This window comes from Gobius niger, assembly GCF_951799975.1.
Source record: "Gobius niger genome assembly, chromosome: 14".
In the NCBI taxonomy this organism is placed as follows: domain Eukaryota; kingdom Metazoa; phylum Chordata; class Actinopteri; order Gobiiformes; family Gobiidae; genus Gobius; species Gobius niger.
This window is the reverse complement of record NC_136865.1, coordinates 9,815,071-9,840,370: the sequence shown is the minus strand read 5'-3', so window position 1 is coordinate 9,840,370 and position 25,300 is coordinate 9,815,071. Positions and strand designations below refer to the sequence as shown.

At 42.4% G+C, this 25,300-nt stretch overlaps 2 protein-coding genes across 6 annotated transcripts in view; one reads left to right on the top strand and one right to left on the bottom strand.

Moving 5' to 3' along the window:
• The window catches only part of LOC306974083 (receptor-type tyrosine-protein phosphatase U-like), a 371,134-nt gene that overhangs the window by 192,311 nt on the left and 153,523 nt on the right, over positions 1-25,300 (bottom strand). For all 5 annotated transcript variants that reach the window (XM_079571206.1, XM_079571209.1, XM_079571207.1 and 2 more), the window contains exon 3: positions 1,202-1,473. In XM_079571206.1, the coding sequence (XP_079427332.1) occupies positions 1,202-1,473 (272 nt within the window). The remainder of the gene's footprint in view (positions 1-1,201; positions 1,474-25,300) is intronic.
• LOC306974165 (C-reactive protein-like) overlaps positions 1-25,300 on the top strand; it is a 431,917-nt gene that overhangs the window by 321,506 nt on the left and 85,111 nt on the right. The window lies entirely within an intron of this gene.

Below are 25,300 nucleotides of genomic sequence, written 5' to 3'. Positions count from 1 at the left end.
TGCCCTGAGAGGCCAAAAGCGCCTCTGCAGGTGTCGTAGCATGTTGTGTTTTTTGTTTTTACTCATTAATTGTCCGTGAGAGTAAATACTACACTGACAGAAAAGACAAAGGGAGAGAGGGATATTGACATTCAATGACACAATGCAGATCTTTTTTTTTCACTCAAACTTGGCTGTAGATACTGTTTAAGTGGCGCTAGCCCACAGTTAGCTTTGCCCGTTAGCCTGTTCGCTTCTTCTTTATGATTCCATTAGTGTGTATTGCACCTCCGACCCAGAGCAGGGAAAGTTGCAAGGGTGGTTTTCTGGCCAGAGACACCAGGGGAAGATGAAAGACCCCCCAATCATCCCATTAACACTTGTATTACTACAAAAAGGATTTATTAAGGTAAGTAATGACAAGTTACTTAGTTCTTTGTTAAGGAAATCGAGCTGACAGTCAAATCTTGAAGCTTATGACCTTAACAACCGCCATTTTTTCTGCAGTCTACACATGTGAATGTACCTAACTGAATTTAGCTGGAATCTGCTTTGTAACAATCTGTAATAACGTGTGCCTATGTAGTACATACACAATGGAATAATGTGTTTTATGGAATGGAAGTTAAAGCGCCTCACAGTGTTGGAAATTGTTTCTTCATTCACGTTGGAGTTACGTACTGTATTAAGACATAAGACACTAAGGGTCAGGGCTAAAGGTTAGGGTTTTATGTCTCATTACATTATGTACCTCCAAACTACAAATACACATTATTCCATTGTGTATGTAACCCATAGGAACAAGTTATTACACATTGTTACAGAGCACATTACATTAAATTTGGCAGGTAAAATGTATCAAGGGTAGTGTAGCATAAAGTGCTACCCCATAACCTTGGCTCTCAGTATGACACACAAACCAAAGGTACTTATCCCTCTTCATGTGGAAGCATGGCCAGACGAGAACAATGTCTTCATGGGTCTCGTACTGATGGTATTAAACCTCCTCTACTAAAGGCATAGAGACTCCTGCCTGTTTTTATTTATTTTTTCATCTACATCCTCTTGGGCTCCCTGTTTTCTCCCCACCCGTGAAAGAACATTGATCTGCAGTCCAGGGAGTCTACGTAATGGTAGTAAACACATCACCTCTTGAAGGGGTTCTACGGGGGCCTTTACAAATTCAAAACAAATCCACTTACAGCTTCATCTCTCCCCTTACCTGGTATTCGCTGGGCCAGAAGGTGCTGACCGCCAGTTCCACCTGGTGCCACTGGCGTCCCTGGGCGCCGGAGATGTTCCACACCGCGGAGCCTTTGGGGCCGTTGTTGACGCGGATGAAGACCTGCAGATCTCCGGGACTGTGGCCGTCGCGGCTGTACAGGAAGTAGCTGAACTGGATGCAGTGGGTGTCGTTCTCGCTGAGCGGGAGCAGCAGGAGCTGAGCGCGTTGGCCTCCGTAGTGCTGCGAGGAGTTCACCATCATGAAGGAACCTACGGGAGAGAGAGACGGTACAGGGTTTAGTTTTGGTTATTTTGCTTTTGCGCTGGTTCATGACGTGGGACGGCTTCATTGAAATGTCAGTTAACCAACAGTTCGGGCCCCGGGTTTCCACTGGATGCCACGTTCTATGTTTTTCATGGTGATTTGTTGACAGCTCGTCGGAGAGATTTCCACAACGTGCCATGCAATGCGAAGTCTGCAGAACTTGTGGCAAAAGTAGCTGTCTCCCACACACCCACTCACTCGCTCCCATGATCGTCCGATGCTTCTGACTGACGTGCGGATAAAACTGAAAGCTGTTGAGGAGGGTTCTCGCGCAATGGACGTCAATACATTTGATCACAACATCATCCCAAAAAAACACAACAGACACACACTGAAATTTCTCTCTTGAAGACATTTCCGACTCCATTTTGAAACGCGTCGGTAAAAACCATCAACCAAGAGACATTCGTAGCTGGTATATTTTGTTATATGAGATGCCTATTTTGCCTGCACTGACCTCCCCATGGAAAACACACCTGCTTAGGAAACTGGCTTTCTCGATTTTTTTGGTCCAAACACATTTGTTCAAAACCGACCGTGCAAAGTCTCCTCTTCCATTTCTATATTTCAAACCCACCCCCGTTTGGCCCGAGGGTTGTTATCCCGGCCTTATCTGTCCAAAACTGTCAAGCTATTTGTCTGGTCTATTCCTGCCTTTGCCCACCGCTTCCTGGGTTCCCATCGTTTTTTTTGTTTTTTTTTGCCGAGTGAATGCCGCCATGTTCAAAGCCCTTTCTCTCACCCCGACTCCCCCCCCCCTCTCGTTCTCTCTCTTTCAGGGCATCAGATCGCTCTTTGATTTTGGATGCAGGTTTCACAGAGGCGCAGCTGGCCATCGCGCACCCGGCAGCGCGGCGGAGGTTTCCAGCCCGCGAGAGGAGGGGGCCAGGGCCGTTCCGTATAGGAGCCTTTTGAATGCTTGGCCTCGGCGGTGGTGGGAAACGCAGTTTAAGACAGCTACACACTCCGAGACAGACGCTTCCCGAAAAAAACAAAAAAAGGCTTGTTTTTTTGCGAGGCCAAATCGATCTGTTTGCTAAGTTTCTTGTTTGGAAGGGATGGATAGATAGAAAGCAACCAAACTTCATTACTGGCTGAGCGAGAGGCTAGAAAGGTTGCGGTTTGGGCCTCGGATGTTTGGTGATGTTTTAAAATGCACTCGGATTGCGGTCTTACATGTTCATGCTCGGAAATTGCTATATTTGCCTGTTCACAGAGTCCAATAATTGACAAAGCTGAACATTTCTCAGACTTTGACAGCTGACGTTGCGAAACGTATCCAATTTTCTTCTACAAAGGGCCAAAGAATCTCGAAATTCAGAATCTCGAAGGCTCCAAGGGGAGGCACTTTTGGCCACTCCAATCATAACTTACTTAACTCTTTGAAAAATGCAACAGAGCCCTAACAAAAGATTCCCTTAAGAAAATACTCTTTTTTTTTCCTCACGGTCTACCCCGCGTTTAGCTTTGCTTTATGCAGCAAGACTATTATTACAGATAGTACATACGCTGCAAAAGCTGCTCCAAGACTCATTAATCTCTCAGAGCCTAACCATATTAGGAAAAATATGAATTTGGCAAGGCTATAACAAGCTGGCCGTTTGCTTCTCAGAAATTATTCAATCATGTTTTGGAATTGGCCCGGTTCTGAATTCACGGCGTCTGAGAGTTAGATCTCATGCCTCGAATGCGACGAGTGCGGCACGAGCCATTAGCAACGAGATACACAAAAGAGTCAATTCAGTATTCCTCTACCGTTACTGCTAGTCATTTATTTTATTGTAGCCAGGCTTTCTCTCTTTGTTGTAGCTTCGGAAAAGTATCCAGGTTGGTGAACACATGGCACGTTTGACACTGTTCTACCATCCAAATCGGCCCATATGTTGAACAATCTGGACTCAACAACTACTCAGTCTAATACACCCAGTATTTTCAACTTTGCTTATAGCTTTACAGCTACTACAGTATGCAAATAGACATCTATATTCACAAAGGAGTCTGGGATTGGATGTGGCAGAGAGTCTAAAGAGGGGGATATTATGCTCTTTGCAGGTGTATCCTCAAAGACATCATTATCACTATTTTACACTTTGTTGGTTGGAAAATGCAATATCATTCTGAAATAGCTGGAACAAAATATCGAGTAGTTTCACTGGTAACACTATTTTAGCACTCACTTATTAACTGCTAACTAAGTGCTAATGAGTGTACTCACTGAGGGTTAATTAGCTCTTCATTGGAACTTATTAGTCCTTATTTTGTGTGGCCTTCTAACTAGCTACTAACCAACACTTTCCCATAGTTAATTCTTAATTACTCTTTTTCAGCCATTAACTATAGTGTTTAGAGTTAGGGTTAGCCATTATGCATATCCAAATCTCACAGCATATTGACTGGAGAAAACACAGCCTAAATGCCAGTGTGATACCTAATTTGAAAGCCAAGACCTTCTAGTTTCTAAAACTATGTGTAAGATCTGTGTGAGTGAAACACAACTGACAGCACACTTGCTGTTCCGAAGCCTAATTATAACCCTAACCCCTGACCCTAACATTAGCCCTAGTAACAGGCCACCATTTTAACATACTGAGATATGTTCTTGCCTGAGCTTAGATGAGTTGATGCGTACCTGTCTGGTCGTTTTGCGTGACTGAGCGATCGCACAAAGACCAAAGATGTTGCTAGCATTTGGCCTCTCCCAGTATATTCCTATAGCTCCAAACGGGGGTGAAGTTGGAAGCTACTGCGCTCTTCCACGGGCACGCACAAAGACCAGACAGGTACGTATCAACTCGTCTAAGCTCAGGTAAGAACATGTCACAGTCACGAAAAAAGACCAAAGATGGTGTTAGCATTTGGCCTCTCCCAGCTAAAAAAAACGGTGGCCTGTTCCTTTAAGTAAGTATTTGTATCTGAGAATATGTTCCCCATTCTAAAGTGATGTGGGATGTTGAATAAGGTCATGCCGTGCTTTATAAATACCCAGTAAGAGCTCATTAAATAATAATAATAAAATTAGCACAATAATTTGCACTTGCTTAGCCGTTAATAAGCGAATGCTAAGGTAAAGTGATACCGATTAAGCCTAAAGGTGAGGGATAGCCTTTCCCGGATAGAGGGAGCGCTGCTAAGAATAGCCACTGGGGAAGATTCAAAGACTTTCTAAAGATGCGCGAGTGGGTCGAAACACATCTCACATCTCACATCTCAGGACAAAATTGCAATATGGTGAAAAGCAAACTCCATAAGCAAAATGAAGATCAGATGAGCGTGAAGCAGCCTCTCAGAAAAGACAACTCAAAACAACCCAGTCAAGTAGAAAAAAAAAAACGGCTACCGCACACATTTTCAAGGCAAGCTTTACGGCGAGATCATTAGAGCGCGGGCAAGGATGTTTGTACCTGTGTAGCTCAGCAACCAGTGCCTCTCTCGTCCTTTCCAAACGGGCCCCCATACGCTTTCTACACCCGCTTAAGGAGCCAACTGTGATCACCGTCAAGTTTAGACCCCTTTTCTCTTTGTGCGCCGAATAACGAATGCCAAACACAATCTGCAAACATTTAAAGCCGAAGCCCTGGCCTGAGAGAGAACCTTTAAGCCAACCTTTTGCGCAATCTCAAACCCTATTTTATTTCACTTTACCCTGGACTTCTCATCTGACTTGTCTCAGAAGGCATCCCCTGCCTCTTCAAATGCGCGCTGATCAGACAGGCGGCATCCATAAGTATTACACTTGCCTGTTTAACGTAGCCTTAGGGAGCCCATTGTGAGATCCTACGTTCTAATAGGCAAATCTGAATGGTTTCTGATGTTGCCGGCAGATTTAATTGCACGTATAACCTTCACATTCGCAGGAGAGCACTGACTGGGCGCCTTCAGACAAGAAGGCTTGGGGCCCGGGACAAGAGAGGATCGTGGGGATTGTAGTTGACTAGGTAGGGAGCACACTGGGAGCCCTGCCTTGTATCATTAATCATAGTGACATGGTTATTAGGCCGTAATGGCAGCCAGGGGAATGCTTAAGGTGGAGGGATGGTTGTTATATGGGCGCGCAGACACGGAGCAGGCGTATCAACAGACACATTCTTATATATGAAGCCAATGAATGCATCAGCGGGACTTTTCTATCCGCTGCAAGAATTCTATCACCGACTTGCCGCGTTGAGCCGCGTGCTTCAAGCGGAATTTTCGTGTCAAGGTCTTGTGTGTTAAGGTATAAGGGACAGCCAAATGGGCATACGCAGAGAATGTAATATGGAAGATTTATTGAATCTCTGGTGTGAAAAGTTAACTCGAAAAGCTATTTCACAAATGTTCTTTTTTTCAATTTTACACTTGGCCATTACTGCAGTGCTTACCAATTTGCATGGCCACTGTTGCTTCGAGTTGCTGATCACTATCTTTATGCTCGCAGGTGTCAGTGAAGTGGCTGGATCCCCATCAAACAATTAGCTGATTGCTGATAGTAAATAAGTCGACAAGGGGCCAAGCACTCGCTGTGATTTTTAATGGCACCGCTGGATTAAATAGAGCTATTTTAATCCTCCGCTTATGCAGGTCCTGCCCCGGGCATAGCCGACTGTCTATGGCGCCATCTGCTGGAGGGGAGGCCCGAATTGCACTTTAATTTTTTTAAGGTCCATGCCACAGCCATCTACAACATTCTCCACTTTTTTGAAGTAACTTTGGAACGGGAAGTGTCCTTGGGCGAGACACCCTCACCCTCCTTGCCTCCAGTGTCTGCGTACATTGATGTACGAATGAGAGGGGGAATGGGTGACTGGCTCCTTGCTGCAAAGTGCGTTGGGCTTAATGAAGGTAGAAAAGTGCTATATAAGTTGAGACCATTTATCATTTTTGCACCATATTTGGGTCAAAAACTAGAGCCCTCCCTGAGCTGTGTAACATCGTGGTGAACGTTTGCATTTTCGTGATTACATGGCCCAATAAAAAGTAAATAAATAAAATAATAATGCTAACAAATAAAATTATACAAAAAAACAACAAAAAATAAAATAATAATCGGGTCATTCCGCCAAATCAGTGTTTTTTTCAGGAGTTTCAAGGATTTTTTAAATTGGCATATGTTTAGGTGTACAAATGGACTCTTCCTCAGAATGGTAACAGGAATGAGGGTAACAGGAATAACAAAATTTGACCAATTTGCCACTTGCAGGCTAATGCTAACTAGCACAGAAGCACGTGCTGTGCACTGAAACAACATTTCTTGTAGATATTGATAAAATAAGTTGGAACAGAAACATACTTGGATTTACACATTGAAAATTGGTAACAGGAATAAAGTGACATATTTTTTCAAAACTTGTAAATATTACAAAGAAAATTCTAAATAATGTTATGTAATATTTGTCTTTCAACAACTGGTTGTGATTGCCATTTTGTGGCTGTTTATTTCCTTGGGAAAGGAAAGGAACTGTTTTGGCGGAATGACCCAATCATCGTAGTAAAAGAAAACTAGGCTGGACTGGTCACAAAAAAATAAATCCAAAAAGATATGAAAAGCTTTCAATTACAGTATTAGTATTTTCTCTTAGTGGCCCTAGCTTGGGCCCAGATCTACAAGGGTGCATTGCAACCTCATTTTGAAATGTTTGCACCCTCAGTTTTAACGGCATCCCAATGTATTTTAATGGCGAGAAACTGTATTTTTTGCACCCTTTTGAAACTTGAACGCACCCTCAGTCAGTTTGCTCTGGAGCCGGTGCTGCCCTAGCTCTGAACATTTTCAACATTTAGCCTATGACAGCATGTTTCTCCTGCTCCAAACAAAGGGAAAAAAAGTATCTGTAGTAATTATAATGAATACATATGGATGAAGATGATCCCATTGATATTAACCTTTCATTGTGTTTCGTTAGAACATAAACATACATACATAATACTACCATATATATATACACATACATAATACTACCGTATTTCAAAAATGGTTGAATCTTTTCTCTTCTGACTTTTGCCCACAGCTTCAGCCTGATCCTTCGAGCGAAAACGATTCAATAAAACCCATTCAAACCTTTCAAACACTTCCTTTCTATCCTGCACATGTGAAAATGCTGTAATATATCGTATAATAGCATGCACCGTTATGAATACTCTCTCTTATACGCCGTGGTTCAAGCGGTTCACAAGATCTGAGGCTCCGAGGCGGGCTTAGCATTACGGGCTGACTGGATTTCTCTTTTGTGCGCGATCGCTGCGAAAGGAAAAAGGTCAAAAAGCGAGGTCGGAATTGGAGGAGTCTATATACCTGGAGATTTGAAATGCATGTCACAAAGCCTCTCCTGACCACTGCCCACCGCCCCGAGAGTACGGACGAGATGTCAAACTGCCAAGAAATATCCGCTGATAACAAGACTTTGCCGTGGCCCCGTGGAATAGACCTGATACTTTCAACCTTCTCACAGCAGCTATTCGATCTCTTAACCGTTTTGATGTCCGTGTTCTCAAGAGAGCCTTGGTGAAATTGCAGTTTTTTTTCTTGACTTCTGTTCTCTGGCTGGAGAAGCATTATGTCATAGGCTAAATGTTGAAATTGTTCAGAGGTAGAGCCACGCTGGAGTGTATCCACAGAAAAGCTTTATATATATTTTTTTTTAGCTATATCAGTTTTGTAAGGGTTGGAAAAATCACCTGTAGGTGTCTTTGTACAAAGCCTGCCAAGTAAACCTGGACTTCTGCGTAATGTAATGAAATGCATGCAGTCTCTGTGCTGGCTCTCGCAGGTTTCTTTTCAGAGGGATATTTCCAATATTCATTCTGTACCCTGATTTATTGAGCATTGAACCCCCAAAAAGCTTAGTGAAACAATCTTTGCATCTAAAACGCAAACAAAACCAGTCTCTGTCAGATTCATGATGTTCAGATATACAGTATGTATATCTTTGCACATCAAATACTTGGGGCAGGTGCGTTGGAGACGAGTGAACATCCCAATGTTTACCAAAGAGGTCATTTCCCACTTGCGATATCATTTATTGGGACTACATTTTTTTTCAGATACGCAACCATGCGTATCTGTTTTAGCGTTTGTAAGGTACACAAAAAAGTCCCTCTCAGATGGACCTCAGTGATCTGATGATGTGGATATTGCAGTATTTGAAATGTAATTGAAATTTCAAATACAATACAGTCAGGGACGGCTGCTGTCAATGGACTAGGTGGGGTAAGCCCAAGAGAAAGAAGAAAGAATAAGCGGTCATGTCATTACTATGTATAATCATTGTCGTTTTATACACCTGATCACGATTTTACCACAAAAACACAAAAAGGGATAGTTCTGATCAGGGCCCGACCGATATGGATTTTTGCGGTCTGATACCGATACCAATATTATGTTGTTGTTTTTTTTAAATCTCTCAAATAGCCTAAATGAAGCATTTATTATTATAGCAAAGGTTTCTATCATAGACATATATAGAAATATCGGTCAACCGAAATGGGGATTACAGATGGAAATTAGCATAGTTCTAAATCTGCTGTTTAAATGATGTCTTGGAGCTGTTTGACTGCCGTAAATATTTGCCTTGTTGTGTCTGATGCTCTGGGAATAAGAGTTGTCTGTAATGCTAGTTCTGTGGGTATTTGCCGACATATGATACTATAATCTGATAGATAAAAAAAAAACACCTTGTGCAACAGCCCCACCAAGAGTTTACATCACCAGCCGCCACTGAATACAGTGTGTAACAGAAATTGCCATCTCAATCAATCAATCAATCAATCAATGGTTTTGAATAGTCCAATATCACAACAGGAGTTGCCTTACAGGGCTTCACCGAGCATTAAGGCTTTAAAACAGAGCAATAAACATAACAATATAAAGTTCAGGCGAACGAAGTATCCAGGCAAACATACTGTAATGTCCAAATAAGTGTCGGCAGCAGGCGGTGACGAGCGGCGTGGGTGTCCCCTGTCCTCTCCAGCACGGTGAGGAAAACCTCAAAAACCCTCGGGGAAAACGGAGAAACGGGGAGAACCACAGAAGGAGAGATCCACTCCCATGGACGGACAGGCTATAGACCCGGGGCCGATGGGAGTCCCTCAGCAGACGGGCCAAGATTGCAGACCGTCCAGTCCTCAGAGTACAAGAAGCATGTACGGCAACAAAATAACATTCGCTTTAGCATTAGTTACTTGTATTTCCCAATATTCAATGCCTCTTCTAAAAAGGAACATTTTACAAGTAGATATGTTAAGTTGTATAAGTTGTATTGGCAGATACACCATCAAATAAATATTCAACCCTGGAAGCCATCTTGGACAATCAGAAAGTAGCACCTAGCACGGCACGCTATGCTAACACACACGGTGCTCACACAGCTTGGCAGGGTGACGCTAAACAAAGCATTTAGCATTTCAGTACAGTACAAACCACCCCAAAAAAAAAGGCCCAACATCTCATTTTGGCTCTAAGGGACAATCTGACAAGATGATTGATGGCGTAATTAGAAAGTTGATAATATTCCTCAAGATATCCCTGGCTGCGATAACCTTACCCCCGCACCCTTGAAGACACACACATAGTAATTTACTGTACACCGTGCCAGCGCGCAAACTGCGTACACAATTGGCCATGCGGTGAAATTCTCCATAAATCCATAGAAGCTGATAAGACTCCATCTATTTCTCCCATGACCCAGCCAAGGGCGAGGGAACATGCATTAGGAGATTAGGGGACGGCCGGGGCTCCCTGAATTCATATCAGAACCGAAAGGAGGCGGGGGCAGAAGTCGCCGCTTGGCACGTTTTTATCACACTTACACGCACAAAAAAACTGCAGCGTAAAATGGCAAAAGGGAGGCTAGAAAAAAGGAGCAATAGATAGCGCGTGGGAGGGATTTTATCTTTATGTTTGTCTATGTCATTTTTTTTTGCTAGCTTCCGACCGGCGCTATCAATAACGTTTTGTAGAACTCGGGGCGGCCATATTGGGAAAACTGACAAGACCATCTTTCTATGTGGGGAAAAAAGGAAAAAAAAAAAGTCAATGCATTTTAATCATTTTTATCAGGGCTTTTCCACCCGGCTGTGTCAGGGAGGATGAGCTAGCACACAGTCACAGGTTTTCATAGTGTAAAACATGCACCAGAAAGCATGTAGTAGCTCATAGACGAGGATGTGACTTTATTCGCCACCGTATGCCATGTTCGCTTCACATCATGGAAAGGGGAATTATTTGTTTCTGCGTGCTATAATGTTCTTTAATTGTAAAGATTGGAGAAATGCTGTGCAAAATCAACTTTTAACCGCGCAATAAAGTTTGTGAAAGGAGCATTTCACTTCATTAGCGTGTTTTGAGTATTTCTGTTCACATCAGTGATTAGTTTCTTTTTCCACAGCTGAATTTGTATTACATATTTTCAAAAGCCATTACTCTATCACCAGACTAGTTCTGCGCTCAAAGTGTGTTTGTTCCGGTGCCATTGATTTGCTAATATGTCGTTAGGTAAAAGTGAAACCTTGTAAACACTCGTCAAATTCTAAACATTCAATATCAATGCCAAGGTAGCCAAAAAATAATATATTTAAGCCTCAATGATGCATATGTCCACTTAAATTAACATATTGGTAATACTATATTCTTTGGTAGTGATTGTCCGAGGGGTAAAAATCACGAACCTTTGCAAAAGACCGATATAGCTAACTAAAGCTCAAAAGCTAACGGCTACATATGCATTAAAAGAGAATCATGGGCTTTGCTAGCTGCTAAAAAGTGACCAACTTTGCAACTTTTTAACATTAAAATATTTGCCAACTTTTGCAAACGAATTGCTCCACTCTCTCTTTACCTCCACGGCCGTCACTGAGCTGAACTTGTGAAGCCATATTTCCCCAACTGACAACACAATCTTTCAGTTGGAAAAGGCCGTGCTCAATCCGCTGCATTTTAATCACATTTTTATCTGCTTTCTTCCACTGGGCCATGTCACATGGGGATAACCGTTAAAAGTCTGCTGATAAAGATTGCCAGATCCGTACAGGCCGGCTTTTTTTTTTTTTTTTTGCCTCTCACCGACCCTCATTCCAACGGGTCGCTGGGAGAAGGTCATCTGAGATTTTCAATTTGGACACAGAATTTGCTCTTTCAGGTCTTCATTTGCCTGGTGTCTTTTATCCTTTTCTGTGATATTGCGATCCCGGGGCCGACTGACCTGAGATGATATTGCACATATGAGAGAAGTGAAGTGCCCGGAGCGGAGATGATTGGGAGGGCACAGATTGGTTTTCGCGCTCCGTTCTTCATCGCGTATCGAGCCGTGGAGCGTGTGATGTGACTGTGGGCACACAGCGAGGTATGTCTACTTGTTTTGACCTCTTGCAGAAAGGTGAAGCTGGTTCTGCCAAGCTAAAAATGACATGGCGCTCATTACCTCATAATTAAGCTGTAAAAGTACTTTGATAACTTTTCTATGTGTATTTCCTGTTTTATGATTTAAGATAACTGCTGTATCTTGGTAAACTTCCCGTGTTCTGGGTGGACTCTGTTACTATCCATTTTACTTTAAAGGAACAGGCCACCGTTTTTACATACCGAGATATGTTCTTACCTGAGCTTAGACGAGTTGATGCGTACCTGTCTGGTCTTTGTGCGTGGCCTCAGTCACGCAAAACGACCAAAGATGTTGTTAGCATTTGGCCTCTCCCAATGTATTCCTTCCTATAGCTCCAAATGGGGATGAAGTTGGAAGCGACCACACTCTTCCACGGGCTCGCACAAAGACCAGACAGGTACGCATCAACTCGTCTAAGCTCAGGTAAGAACATATCACAGTATGGAGGAACTGTGTGCCATCAGTTACTCAAAATGACCAAAGATGTTGTTAGCATTCGGCCTCTCCCAATGTATTCCTATAGCTCCAAACGGGGTGAAGCTAGAAGCGACCCAGCTCCTCCACGGGCACCCACAAAGCCCAGACAGGTACGCATCAACTCATCTAAGCTCAGGTAAGAACATATCTCAGTATGGAAAAACGGCGGTCTGTTCCTATAAATGTTTCCATTGATTTGGCAATTAAGTCCCTCCTACTTTAGGGTCTATCGCATGGTGTTTTTTTCCCCACATTCATCTCAACATTGCAGTGCAAGTTTCCAACAGTAGTCGTCTAGACAAGGTTGTTTACAATTGTTTACAAAAGAAGACGTGGGTTGTACGCTTGAACACACCTGACAATTGCAACTGTTATCCGTAGCGTGTAATTGAAACCTGAAAGGAAACTGTTATCAAAAGTACTTCTCATCAGGGGCCTGTCTTAACGTCTTGTTCATTTGGGGGTACAGGTCCGTGGATGGCAATATGTGACGCGTACCTACTTTCCGTCGTAACTTTGTTGATTCTGTTGAAGCCCAAAAGCCTTAAGACAGTCCTGACTTTTCTTCTTAACTACAGTATGCCATGTTCCTTCACACATCCAGTCTGAGTGTGATGTAGATTTGAGCTTTTCCAAAATAACCAGCAGTCACCTACACCCTTGGAGACTGGGCAGAATCAACAACAGACGGTCACAAACGCAACCCTCACGGAGAAGAAAAGGTCGTTAATGATCTCTCCAGGTGGAAAACAGGGGGAAATCTTTACCAACTCCAAAAACGCCATCCAGGACAACCCGATTAGCACACGACGAGGCCAACATGCCAACTCGCTGCTCTCTGCTTCCTTTCCATTATAGATGCTCAAGGCTACCTGCCCAGCATGCACTCTTGTAAGGTCACGGGGTTGAGTGCGAGCCGCGGTGTGCCGTGACGCAAGGCGACTGAAATAATGTGTACAGTGGGAAGTAGCCTGGGGGAGTTCGCTGAAAGGAAGAGCGTCTCATAATGGCTGATCAGGTAATGGGATTTACGACCAAGCTTAAATGGGGCATAACTCCGACAGCTAAATTTGCGATTTTAGCACATTCTCCTTCCGCAAAGAGATTTATGAGATGATAGCAATGCCAATATCCTTTTTTAATCACGGCGGGTAAGTAGGGCAGAGAGAAAAATCCAATAAGTTCAATTATGTTTTTTTGTGTGTCTTTTTTGTATTAGTCAAAGAGTAGCTAAGCAGTCATTTGTGAAATGGTCATTTTCAACTGGGACGTCAATGTAATCATTATAAAGTTGACCAAATACACATATACAGTGGCATAAGAGGACAATTTGAACAGTAAAAGTGAACTTCCAATAATAATGATGGAAACAGGATATAATGACCAACCCTATAGCTCGAACCCAGTATAAAGACTCTAAAGACTGTGTATTACCTTGGTAGCAGTATGGAAACCCAGCTGGAAGTGCATTAGCCTTTGTCCCTGCATTTCCATTTCTTTGCCATATTTTGACTGTGCTGCAAAGTAAAGGGCAAACTACTCTCTTGGATGTATTAAAGTCAAAATCATTTGTGTTGTATTCACAAAAAGTGGAGGTGACATCATTTCCTGGGAAGGTGTGGAGCTCCGATCACGTGCCTCTCCTTTCAGACCCTTCTGGCAGGTTTAGCTTCCCTTGGATAATAGCTCGACTTGTGGATGGATGACTTTGGGTTCGTTGTTGTTGATTCTCTTCATATCAAGCAGCAGGCCAGATGCCAGCAGCCTCTTGTTTTGAATTGAATAATTAAGTGCCTTGAAATATATACAGGCATTTTTTTTGGGGTCGTATTTTTAAGAACGACAAAAACACTTCACTCTGAAACAATGGGATTATGTAATTTGCGAATAATACTCAAAATAAGTTCAACAACGGCAGCGTTTCAAAACACTTTGTATAGCTATCTCCTAATGGACGGCACTCTGTGATAAAAGCCCTTCAGTGAATTGTCTGATCGCTCCAAAACACATTATATAAGAGCGTCAGATTTACTTCAGATAAAGATTGATGCGTCATGGGCACAAGTTCTGCCATGAAGCTTATTATGATTTGTGAAATGCTAGTTTTTTTGTGTGCAAGTTGCAAGACCAAACTGTGCCCAAAATGTGACAGATGTTCCAAGCTGCACAACCGTCTTTCCGATCGATTTGGAAAATAAATTAAGAAAAGTCACACATTTTCTAGGCATGGTGCGAGGACAATTATTCCGGCTGCTTCCCATAAATTTGGGAAAACGAAAATACTAACTGACAAGCTGCTGTCGAAAGTGTTTGTTTTATAATTGCCTCAGACACGCAATTTTCGGGACAAAGACACAAAGAAAAAATAGGAAGAAAAAAAAAATGATTTTTTTTTTACTGAATACTATCTGCCTGATTCACTAGCACTGTATCCACAATGGCACTGTCAGTACCCATTATAATGTTAAAGCTGTAAAGGACTGGAGCCTAATTTCTTACAAATAAATACAGTGAAGAAAAATCTGGTCATTAACCTTCAAGAAACTGGTAATTGAATCCCAATTTTAACAAAGTTGGCTTAAAGGGACTATACGGAGTTTAAAAATGTTAAAATTCAGTATTTTCATCCCCCTCCATGTTCCAGTAATGTCCTAATGTGTAGAATGAGCTCAGACCTGCACAAGCTTAATTTAGAAGCTGCAGTTACGCGTAAGACCTGAGGTGGCAGTATTGAGTATAAAATGGCCAACTTGCATCTAGTCCCTTTAATGCAGACATATCATGCACATGGGGCTTAAAAATAGACGTAAAAACATTATTTTACCCCTCTGACTGGGGCTCCTCCTTCTGGCAGCTGTGGGAATTAAAAAACGAACTTCCAGTTTTGATTTACAGCGTCGTTTACAGCTTCAGGCCTGACAAACACACTTTGAGCGTCGAACGGCTCTAAACCGATATAGCATTGGATTACTGGCTTTAAAATATGACAGCTTTGTGGTTTTAACAATGACACTACTGTATCCAGGAAGCACGGGACGAAGCGCTGACACCGTAAAAGATGAAACAGTAGAAGAAGAAACGGCTAAATTAAACAGGATTACCCGAGGATTATTCAAAAGTGCGTGAATGAAGTAAAATACTTCTCCAGGAGCAACATTGCTCAATAATGTTAATTTTGCACGATATGTCTACATTAACACTAACATTCACATCAATAAAGCCATTTCAGTTGAGTGGCTTAAGCTTTTGGCAATGGGAAAGATTGGCTTTTCATCGATAATTATAAAACAATTGCACCTATTTCTGTTATGTTTTGGCAGTGGCTATAGCCTCATAAGCTTTCATTCGGTAGACAAAACTGCCCATAAAGCTCTCTCGTGCACTTACAATTAATTGAGAGTTAATGTTGCACAATTGCCCCCCGAATCCACTAAGTGACTGAGAATCCAGCGGGGCTGACAGCGACCTGAGCGGCTAATAGTGGACTCGTGTTGCTGTGGGAATCGTCTCTGTGTTTCACTAATCAATAGTGCATTAGCCTCGTCCAACTGTGAGTGCTAACAATCCTCCCACACTCACCCCAAGTCCCCATGTGTCCCGGCTATGGTATACCTCCAAAATATTCCCTCTTCCATGTACATATTGCACCTGTGTAATACGTTACAAGTTTCTCGAAACATGGCACAGAACCAATGTTTGTTTTTAATTATTCATAACTTATGCAATACACCGTCCTTCCATTGGCTGACTTTTGATTCTTTTCAGTGTTTCTTAAAACTTTAGTTCATCCTCCGCCATTTGTTTCGCCGTTTTGAAAAGGAAAGTAATTTAGATTCATTGTAAAATAAGTTTCGACAGTCTTGCTATATCGTTGCATTCACAATCCAGAATGAAAGAATTCATGAATAATCCATAGCTAAACTTTACGTATAGCCTCTTATCGATACGCGGTTCCCATCTAGATCAAAAGGAGCCAATGCTGTTAATATGGCACTTTTCAACCATCTCGGAAACCACATGGAGCTGGCTGCCTGCTGCTCAGCTGATGTAATTGTTGCCTGCTTGTAACACAGAATGCATTTAATTCATGGGCAGAAAGCAGTTCAACCATCTCGGGAATGTGTTTTTCAGAGCAAAATGTAGAGTTTGAGGTTGCTATATTTTGCTCCAAAGATTTCTCATCTTTGCACTCTGATGTTGTGCTGTATATGCCTTTAACTTTAGCCTTCAATGCTAGAGTCTACTTATACAAGAATCAGCGGGGTATAGTCATCTCGCGACATACACTGGGCAATCGAAGTACATCAACGGACTCTCTGCTTTCAAACATTCAGCATCAAAAGAAATGCCTAAAAAGAGAACACAGCAATGCATTTCTCATGAACAAACTTGAAATCTGTAGCCATTCAGACAACAGAATGGTAAAAAAGGATGGGTGTATATGGAAAATGTGACTTAATAGAATTTTACCCAATAAATAAGATTGAAACACAAGCACTTACTACTTACTAAAGGTTTCAATACAATATTCACAAACTTTTTTTTTTCTTTTCTTCTTATGCTTAATTGTATTAAATGCTTTCAAATGTCAGTTTTGGCCTCTATTCTCAACAATTCACCTCTTCACTCCAGTATATTTTAATATCCACCTAATATCACTAATGTGAAGAGGAACTGAACTGTTCAAATAACAAACTTATTACCAACTGAACCACTGTCTCAAAATAGTAAAAAAAAAGGGGGGAAAAAAGACATTGTTGCATATTACACCAGTCTCTCCAAAGGTGCATAATCCCATAGAGCTGTGTATCTCCATTGACAAGCCCCTCAGTTCCACTCTGTTTATTCACGTCATTGTGTAAGGCGCGGATTCCTTAGCAAAGGTTAGCTGTGCGCGTGCCGTTGCTAGCCGCGGCGGTGCTCCTGCGTCTTGAGGTCGATGCTAATGCCATTGCCTGCACACAGACTTGTCAGGTTTGTGGACAGGCTGAAGGTAATGGGATTTCAAGTCCCAGGGGAGATGTTGATCTCACTTTGGCGAGGGCTCTTATCTGTAAGTTTCAAATAACATGGTAATATATAAATTATGTATATATATATGTATTGATTAGAAGATATGCTTCACTGCGTACGCTAGACTTGTACCGTCCTAGCATGTTAGTTTAATGAGATCAAATTCATTTTAAAGTTTACATGTCAAGTTTCTACCTGGCTTATTACTATGTGTGAACAAATAAGTCATGCAGTTCTAATTACATTGCATATGACATAATCAATGACATTAGGGGTTCCTCAAGGGGCTGTATTGGCAACTTTTCAGTTTGATAACAAATTAAATCTACCCTGACCTTTTTCCAATTCAATTGGCTTAAACATTCATCAACGTCAAATCTTGCTTTGCCTGATTAATTGCGGATTTAGTAGCATAGTCTTGGAGTACTAGTTTTTGGCGTCGTAGGCGAGATTGAACTTTTGTTGTTGTAGATGGCGGGAACATGGCGCTCAAAAGCAAAATTCTGCACCCCCTCCAGTAGATGGCGCACTAGGTGGCCATCTGCAAAAATATTTGTTCCTAGGATAGCTGGTAAATGGTGGACATTCATCATCCAATCAGAGGCGTAATAAGATTAAGCACCAGCCCATTATCCTTAAGGTTAGTGGCTAGGGCAGGGTCAGGGTTCAGCTGATTGGTTGATATTTGTATGACGTTTCACTCTCGGGACTTGTGACTGGTTGATCTACCAACTATCCAAGGAACAAATATTTTCGCCTTGGTTGCCTATGCCTTTTTGCCATGTGCAAATACAACGATATTGTTAACATGGAAGGATGTTTGTTGAAACCATACCATGACTGTTGACGGCAGGAAAGCAAGAGAGTCCAAGAGGCCTAGTCCTGTGTTTGCCTACAGTTTTCTTTGTCACTCAAGAGCACTCACCTCTCAGCATTTTTTTGACAACTATATTGTTAATGGCATGCATCAAAAATATATTTAAAACATTCAGGTGAAAAAGTTGCTCATGTGTCTCGCTTCTCATGAGTTAAATCTTCAATTCTGTTCAAAACTGTGGTTCTCCACCAGCTGCAAACCGCATAATTCGACTGGACATGAACCTGTCAGCTCACATCCTTATATATAACATCCCCATACGTCTAATAATAGCCTATATGTAACTGGCTCCATTAGGGCTCAAACCCAGCTTTATCTCCAACATCGCATCGTTACAAAAAGCCCAGCGAAAGGGGAAACCGCTTACATCCGGTAAGTGTTCATTACGCGGGCAACTCGAGGAGCGCAGGTGGAGAAACCGGAGTTAAAAGGCCGGATTGATAAAAGTCACTCGCGAGGAAGCACGGGAGGGAAGGAGACGAGTGTGTTTCCTTTGCTCCTCGGCAAAAGACAAACAGATCGCGCTCTTCCCTCCTCTCGAGATAAGCCCGTCGCCTGAATCGGATTGAGCCTTTTCCTGCGATGACAGCCACCGTGACGGGAAGGTGGGATGCTGGAGAGGACAAAATATAATTTGCGTGAGGTCTGCGAGTGGGTAGAAAACACTGAGTGACAAATTAACCTTAGAAACATGCTTGCGGCAAAAAAATGGAAAACTTATTAAATACGGCAGGTTTTGTTTTCCCTCATACCACGCAGCCGATGACATGTGGGTGGGAAACTGGAGTGAGAAACGCCATTCGAGCTGAGGTCGGTGCGGAGCTGTTTTTGCGAGGCGAGCGAAGGACACGCATGGCGGGGTGTGCCAAAGCTGGATTCTGGCTCGGAGCGGGTTCACCCACCTCCGCATGCCCGGAGATAAGAGCCTATCAGCGAGAGGCCCGCTGCGAACCACTGGCCAGCGTACAGCACAAGTACAGCTGGAACAAGGAGGCTGCCATCTGGTGCGGATCACCTTCACGCAAAGCAACAGCAAAGTCCGCGAGCGTGACTTTCGCCAACTGAGCCAGCATTCGTGCACATGTACAGTGGGAGACGGGTCAGCATCTGATCTGATGCTTTATTAATGGCTTTAAATTACTTTTGTAGTGTTTCTTTTTATGGGCTAATTGCCTTTATTGTCATGGCGATATGAATAACGAAATCCCAAGACTTCCACTTAGAGGTGCTACACTGCGGGTCTGCCTAAACTGCCCCAAAAGGACTGAAGCGTGGGTTGAATGCGGGGGGCAAATATTCCTACAAATATTCCTCAATGACATAGTGGTGGAGGCAATTTGAGCCCTGAAACACATTTAGTGGTGATGTCTGGGCGGATGGGAATGTATTCTGAGCTTTTGGGAAGAAGACAGACTGAATGGGTTGGTGGGATATACACGAATGAAGCAAAGCATATGCATAATAACGTGGTTAAAGGTGCATTATGTAACTTTTTAGGATATTCATGCATATTTGACCTTGTAGTGACCTAGAGGGTATGAGTGGTTAATGTGGCACCTTTACTTTCGACTACGGTGGTCTTTACAACGATCCGGGATTAGTTGTTTTGTGGGTTTTCAGGTGAGTGGGTCTGTCCGCATTGAAAACCTTCCAAACAAGTGATCCTGGAGCATCCTAGAGTCCAATGTGATGGAAAGTAAAGGTGTCACATTAACCGCTCAGAGCCGCTGGGTCAGTACAAGGTCAAATACGCACAAATATCAACGTTTTTTTTCCGCTTAAAAAGTTGCATAATGCAGCTTTAAAACTGAAATATGTCAGTTAAAGTGCATATTACAGGATTGAAAATATGACTTATTTATATAGATAATATCTGTTGTAAATCATGATTTTATTTCAGTGAAGCAGCATTTTAAAGAAGAAATGTTGGGCAGAAAAGTTACTGTAATTAGAATTTTTAAGCTGCTGACAGGAAGAGACATAGATAAAGGTAAAGTTCCGTAGCAGTTTGGCTCACTACTTCCCAAACGTTTGTTAAGTGGTGACGTCACAGATCTATTTCCGGGTCTGCAGATGTGTGAGAAACTACAAAAAACTCTTTAACACCACAATCAATATTTCTCAACAGAGAGTTCCTGAACCTACTTATTTATCAGGCCCATTAGCAAAAAATGCTTTACCTACTGCTATAAAAGTAATATTTACCAAAAATCGGTACATCTGGGTTAGCGGAGAAAAATGCTAACGGCGCAGCAGCTACGCTAACCTAAGTAGTGACTTAAGTAAATTTGACTTTTTTAGCAGTAGGTGCGGCATTTTTGGCTAACGAGTCTGAGAAATAAGTAGGATCAGTAACTCTCTGTTGAGTTTCAGAAATATGGATGGTTGTTTTTAAGAGTTTTTATGTTTTTTTCTCGCATATTTGTCAGTCTGCTAGGACGTGACGTCCCACTTAACAGACACATTGACACAACATGGTTGGCACGGCAACCGTTTAAAATGGTTTGCCTCTATCTATGTCACTTCCTGTCAGTGTCCAATAAGGAAGTGAAACTGTAACCATCATAAAATTTTTTGTCTAATGTGTCCTTTGCACTTCACGCGGAAAAACGTGACCTGTAAACAATCTACTGTTTCACTCATGGAGAGCCTCCAACAGCATCTGGAAATCAAACTCTGAATATTCTCGCTGTATGAGTTTGAAGCTCTACATCATCTGTGTCGCCCAAACACTATCAAGTATGTAATTCCTGTTGCAATAAAACTGCTCAAGTCCCTGCTTTTACCTGCGCTTTGGATCTCCTTTCATACTTGCACTAAGGCAATAAATCAAAATTCCCATCTATTTAATGTCTAGGTTAAAGAAGCCAAAACGCTGACCGGGATAAGCCCACAGCTGGCCCAATGCCCCTCAAAGCAATAGCTAGCATTCAAATAGGCGGACGGATGCTAATAGTTCTTCCACTAAAAATGCTGACGGCTGCAGTGCGATCGAATTTTCACTTCACTCACTTTGAATAAAGTTTTCAAAAAGGGAGTTAAAGATCGCGCTAAATGGAGTAGTTTGACAATTCATCAGTGATTTTAGGGCTGGGTATTTTCCGCTTCCAGCCTTCCGCCTTCAGAATCTCTCTCGTCTTCCTCGAACTCCGCAGAAAGCATCCTTTCTGACTGGAGATTAATCGAACAGGTCGCATCTCCAAGGCAGCATTCATCAAAGTTTTACAGATTGCACGAGTTCGGGCGTAAAAAGCATGTCTGAGAGCTTCTGGAGTGCTTTACTTTCGCAAATGGAACGGCGCATTGCGGCGTGATTCTTCGCACATTAGTGGGGACATTACTGGGCAGTGCGGGGCGGCGGGTGGCTCGTACCAGACCCATGGCTACTACGTATACTGTATCAGTCAGAATTGTTTTATTGGCCATTGTTAGTGAACAGGGTTCACAACTAGAACTTTCTTTTGGGGGGGTTCAATCGTGCAACATGAAACATAAAACACATCACACATAACTTAGATAAATAAGAAACTATCAAAACATGAAACTATAAGAGCATGCATAAGAAGATTAAGTTTGAAATATGATAAAGTCAACAACAATTTGACTGTAGTTATGTCTTAGGGTACAGTGTTTCCCAACCAGGGGTACGGGCACCCCTGAGGGTACTCGAGGACCCAGCAGGGGATACTTGGAACCATTTCGGATTGAAAAAAGGGGATACTGAACATTATTTTCATAGGAAAAAGCCATATTTTGCGTTATTTTGAGACTGCGGAATCCACAGGCCAGTTCTAGTCGGCTGAAGAACAGTTTCATACATCAGGCTATCAGGAAGCTGGACTCCCTCCCTTCCCTGCCCTCCCTGTGCTTCCACCCCATACTCCCCACCCCCTGCTCCACAACAAGGACGAGAGAATTAACTATTTCGATTCATTGTGAATTGAATTGACAAATAAAATCTTTCCCACAATTTTGAATGTGTAGTTTTTGGTTGAAATGTAGGTTTATATTGAACACAACATTGCCTTTACAAATAGCACTTGCTAAATAAACTGCAACACCCTAGAGGTAGGAGGTACACAGACCACTGAAGGGTCCAAGGGGTCCGCTAGGCAAAGGATAGGAACCGCTTACTCCACCTGCTGATGTCATGAGGTGGCGCCTTCTTCTTCGGAAACTGCTAAGTCCCTTTCATTTGTAATTTCAGTTCTCAAATTGCCATCACCACAAAGCAATGTTGAGTTATGTACGTGTTATCTAGCTGGCTAATAGGTCACTAATGCGCTGCTTTCTTGTTTTGAGCAAAATTCCATATTGACTGCACAGAAATGAGGACTAAATCATGTCAGTCTCCTGGAAAAACTGCCAAGTCATATTTTGAGGCTTCTGGGAAATCTGGGAAAAAGAGCACTTTGGAATTCAGACGATGCAGACAGAAGACTGCGTTTATTTATTTGGGGGGTAACACGCCATCTATTTGGCTGAGGACAGTGTTTCGTTTGGAGAGCAGAGTGAGACAAAAATCTCAATTTGGACAAAACTATTACACCACAGTCAAACATGTTTACAAAAAAAGCATTTTAGATAAGACCTTAGTTGTGAAATAACATCAAACTTAGACAAAGCAACTATGCCAGATGGGAGTTTTGCACCGACTGCCTCCTCATCAGAAGACCTTCAGTACTTTTAATTCGGTTTGTCTGACTGACTATCCACATATCGCAGGGCTGAGGCGGCGCTAACAAACACGAGATTTAGTCACAGCCTTCAAAACTAACTGACATGTTGCCATTTCACAACAGCGTCGTGAGCGCCGCTTTAAAAAAATGATCTCCGGCATCTGGACTGGCCAACTGTGCATCTGATGTGGAAACATTATCTCGTTATTATTACAGAAATGACATGTTTGCCGATCTGTATTGTCAGTTTGTGACTGACACGTCGCACAGTTTGGAAAGTTTGGTGTTGGGACTGTGTCTATGTCTCGTCAAAATACCCCATTGGGCATATAACATGTCGGATGGAGAGTACAGAGATGTAAGGAAAGAAGTCCAGTTAAAGATCCAAATGCAGATTTCTCTATGGATGCACGTTTAAAGGGATATTTCAGGATTTTGGACATTGGGCCTCATTTCCTAGTTATCCAGAGTGTTGTTGATTTCTGGAGTTTTTTGTTTGTTTTGTTTTTTCAATTCATGCAGTCCTTATAATTGAAGAGTTTAGTGGTGCTGGGCTAGCGCATGTCTACGGTAACTATTAGCCTGCATTGAAAACAGTCTGACCCAAGCACAGTGCACCTGAGGCAGATCACTTATAACAACAAACTACCCATATAAATGTCTGTGTTGACTGACTCATTTTTGAAATATAACCATTTTGCATTTAAAATAACTTATATTAGAGCAGCATCAGCTTCCTGGTTGTAAGCTAGGCCACGGTGGAGTGATCTGTTCGGTTACCGGATCTACAGTAGTTTGTTTTTGTGTGGCTGTCATTACTACACGTGGAATTCACAAAGGAGCTTTCTACAAATCAGATATGGCAACGTTTGGAGGACGACCCCATGATTTTGAAGATGTTTTTAATTCAGGCTACTAGTTACCATAGACACGCACTAGCCTTGCACTAGCCTAGCACCACTAAACTCTTCAAATACAAGGACTGCTCCAGAAATCTCCAGAAATCAACAAGACTCTGGATAACTGGGAAATGAGGCCCTATGTCAAAAATCTTGATATATCCCTTTAATGTTTGGCACTACACAGATAAAGGACAAGATAGGTGGCTTCAACATGTCATACATTTAGGTCTATTGCCTACTGGTTTAACCATAGGATCTGGCAACCCAAAGTATGGGAAATTGTGGGCTAAGAGTAGAGGTGTGATAAATGCTGCTCAAAAAAAATGAAGGGAATACTTGAACAACACAGTATTCAATAAAGGGAACAAAATAAAGTCCTGGAACTTTTTTCACTATATCGTCCCATATACTTTATCAGTGATGCACCTTAAACATGCTTTCCAAGTGGACATGTTTTTGTTTGTTTGAAACCTCATTTCAAACAGAAAATAGAAAATGTAATTGTCAAAAAAGCCAGAAATCTTAGAAGATGCACCATAAAACTCCAATTCAACATTACATTATTGAAATTGGCCTTGTTGGTGTGTCAGCAGGGGGCGCTACAGGTCTGTAACTCTCACCAAACCTTTTTTAAACTCCCCAAAGACCCCCATTCGTCCGTGCCAAGTCTCCAACCGCCACCTCACGGCACCCTTTCACTTTGCCAGAAAGAGGCGGCGGTTTGAGATGTAAATAAGTCTTTGTTAAAGCTGGCAGGCCGCCTTTTCTGCTCCCCTTGGGGACCCTGAGTAACTGACTAACGGCTTAACGTGTCCCGCACAAAGCCGCGGGCGTGTGCTACCGCCGTTCAAAACCAGCCACGCTTCGTCGCCATTGGCTCCCGGGGTCACGCCGAAGCGACCAATGGTGTCCGCAACTGCAGTTTGAATGGACCAAACAAAACAGCAAGGCGTTACTTTGAGAGTCGCTTGTCTATTCAAGATCATTGTCCTATCGCCTAAGCAATTTAATCAGAGTTTATAGGCTATTCATGTTTTATTGGTTGTATTTGTGTAATTTTGTATACTTTGACACACTTTTGTTGCTCTGTAAAAGTCTTCGAATCCCTTTGTGGACAAATTGTTGCTCACAGAATAAACCTGCCATGCCTAAATACTTTCGGGAGCTTTTGCAATGACTGATGCCTTACGACTTAACCTCTTACCCCCCGCCTTAACCGAGTGCATTTCCTCTAGTTTAGCTTTACCCACTTTTTCATCGCCTTTTTTGTCACATTTTTGGTTGTGTTTTTCTGGCTTTCTTATTGCATTTTCGTCACTTTTTTATCGCATTGTGTCGCATTTGTTTTTTGTTGCTCTGTAGCTGTGTTTTCATCCTCGTTTTCCCATCGTTTTTGCCAGGATTTTGACACTTTTTTCCCCCCAAGAAGCCTCATTGGAGAAAATGTGCTCGGTTCATGTGGTGGTTAAGAG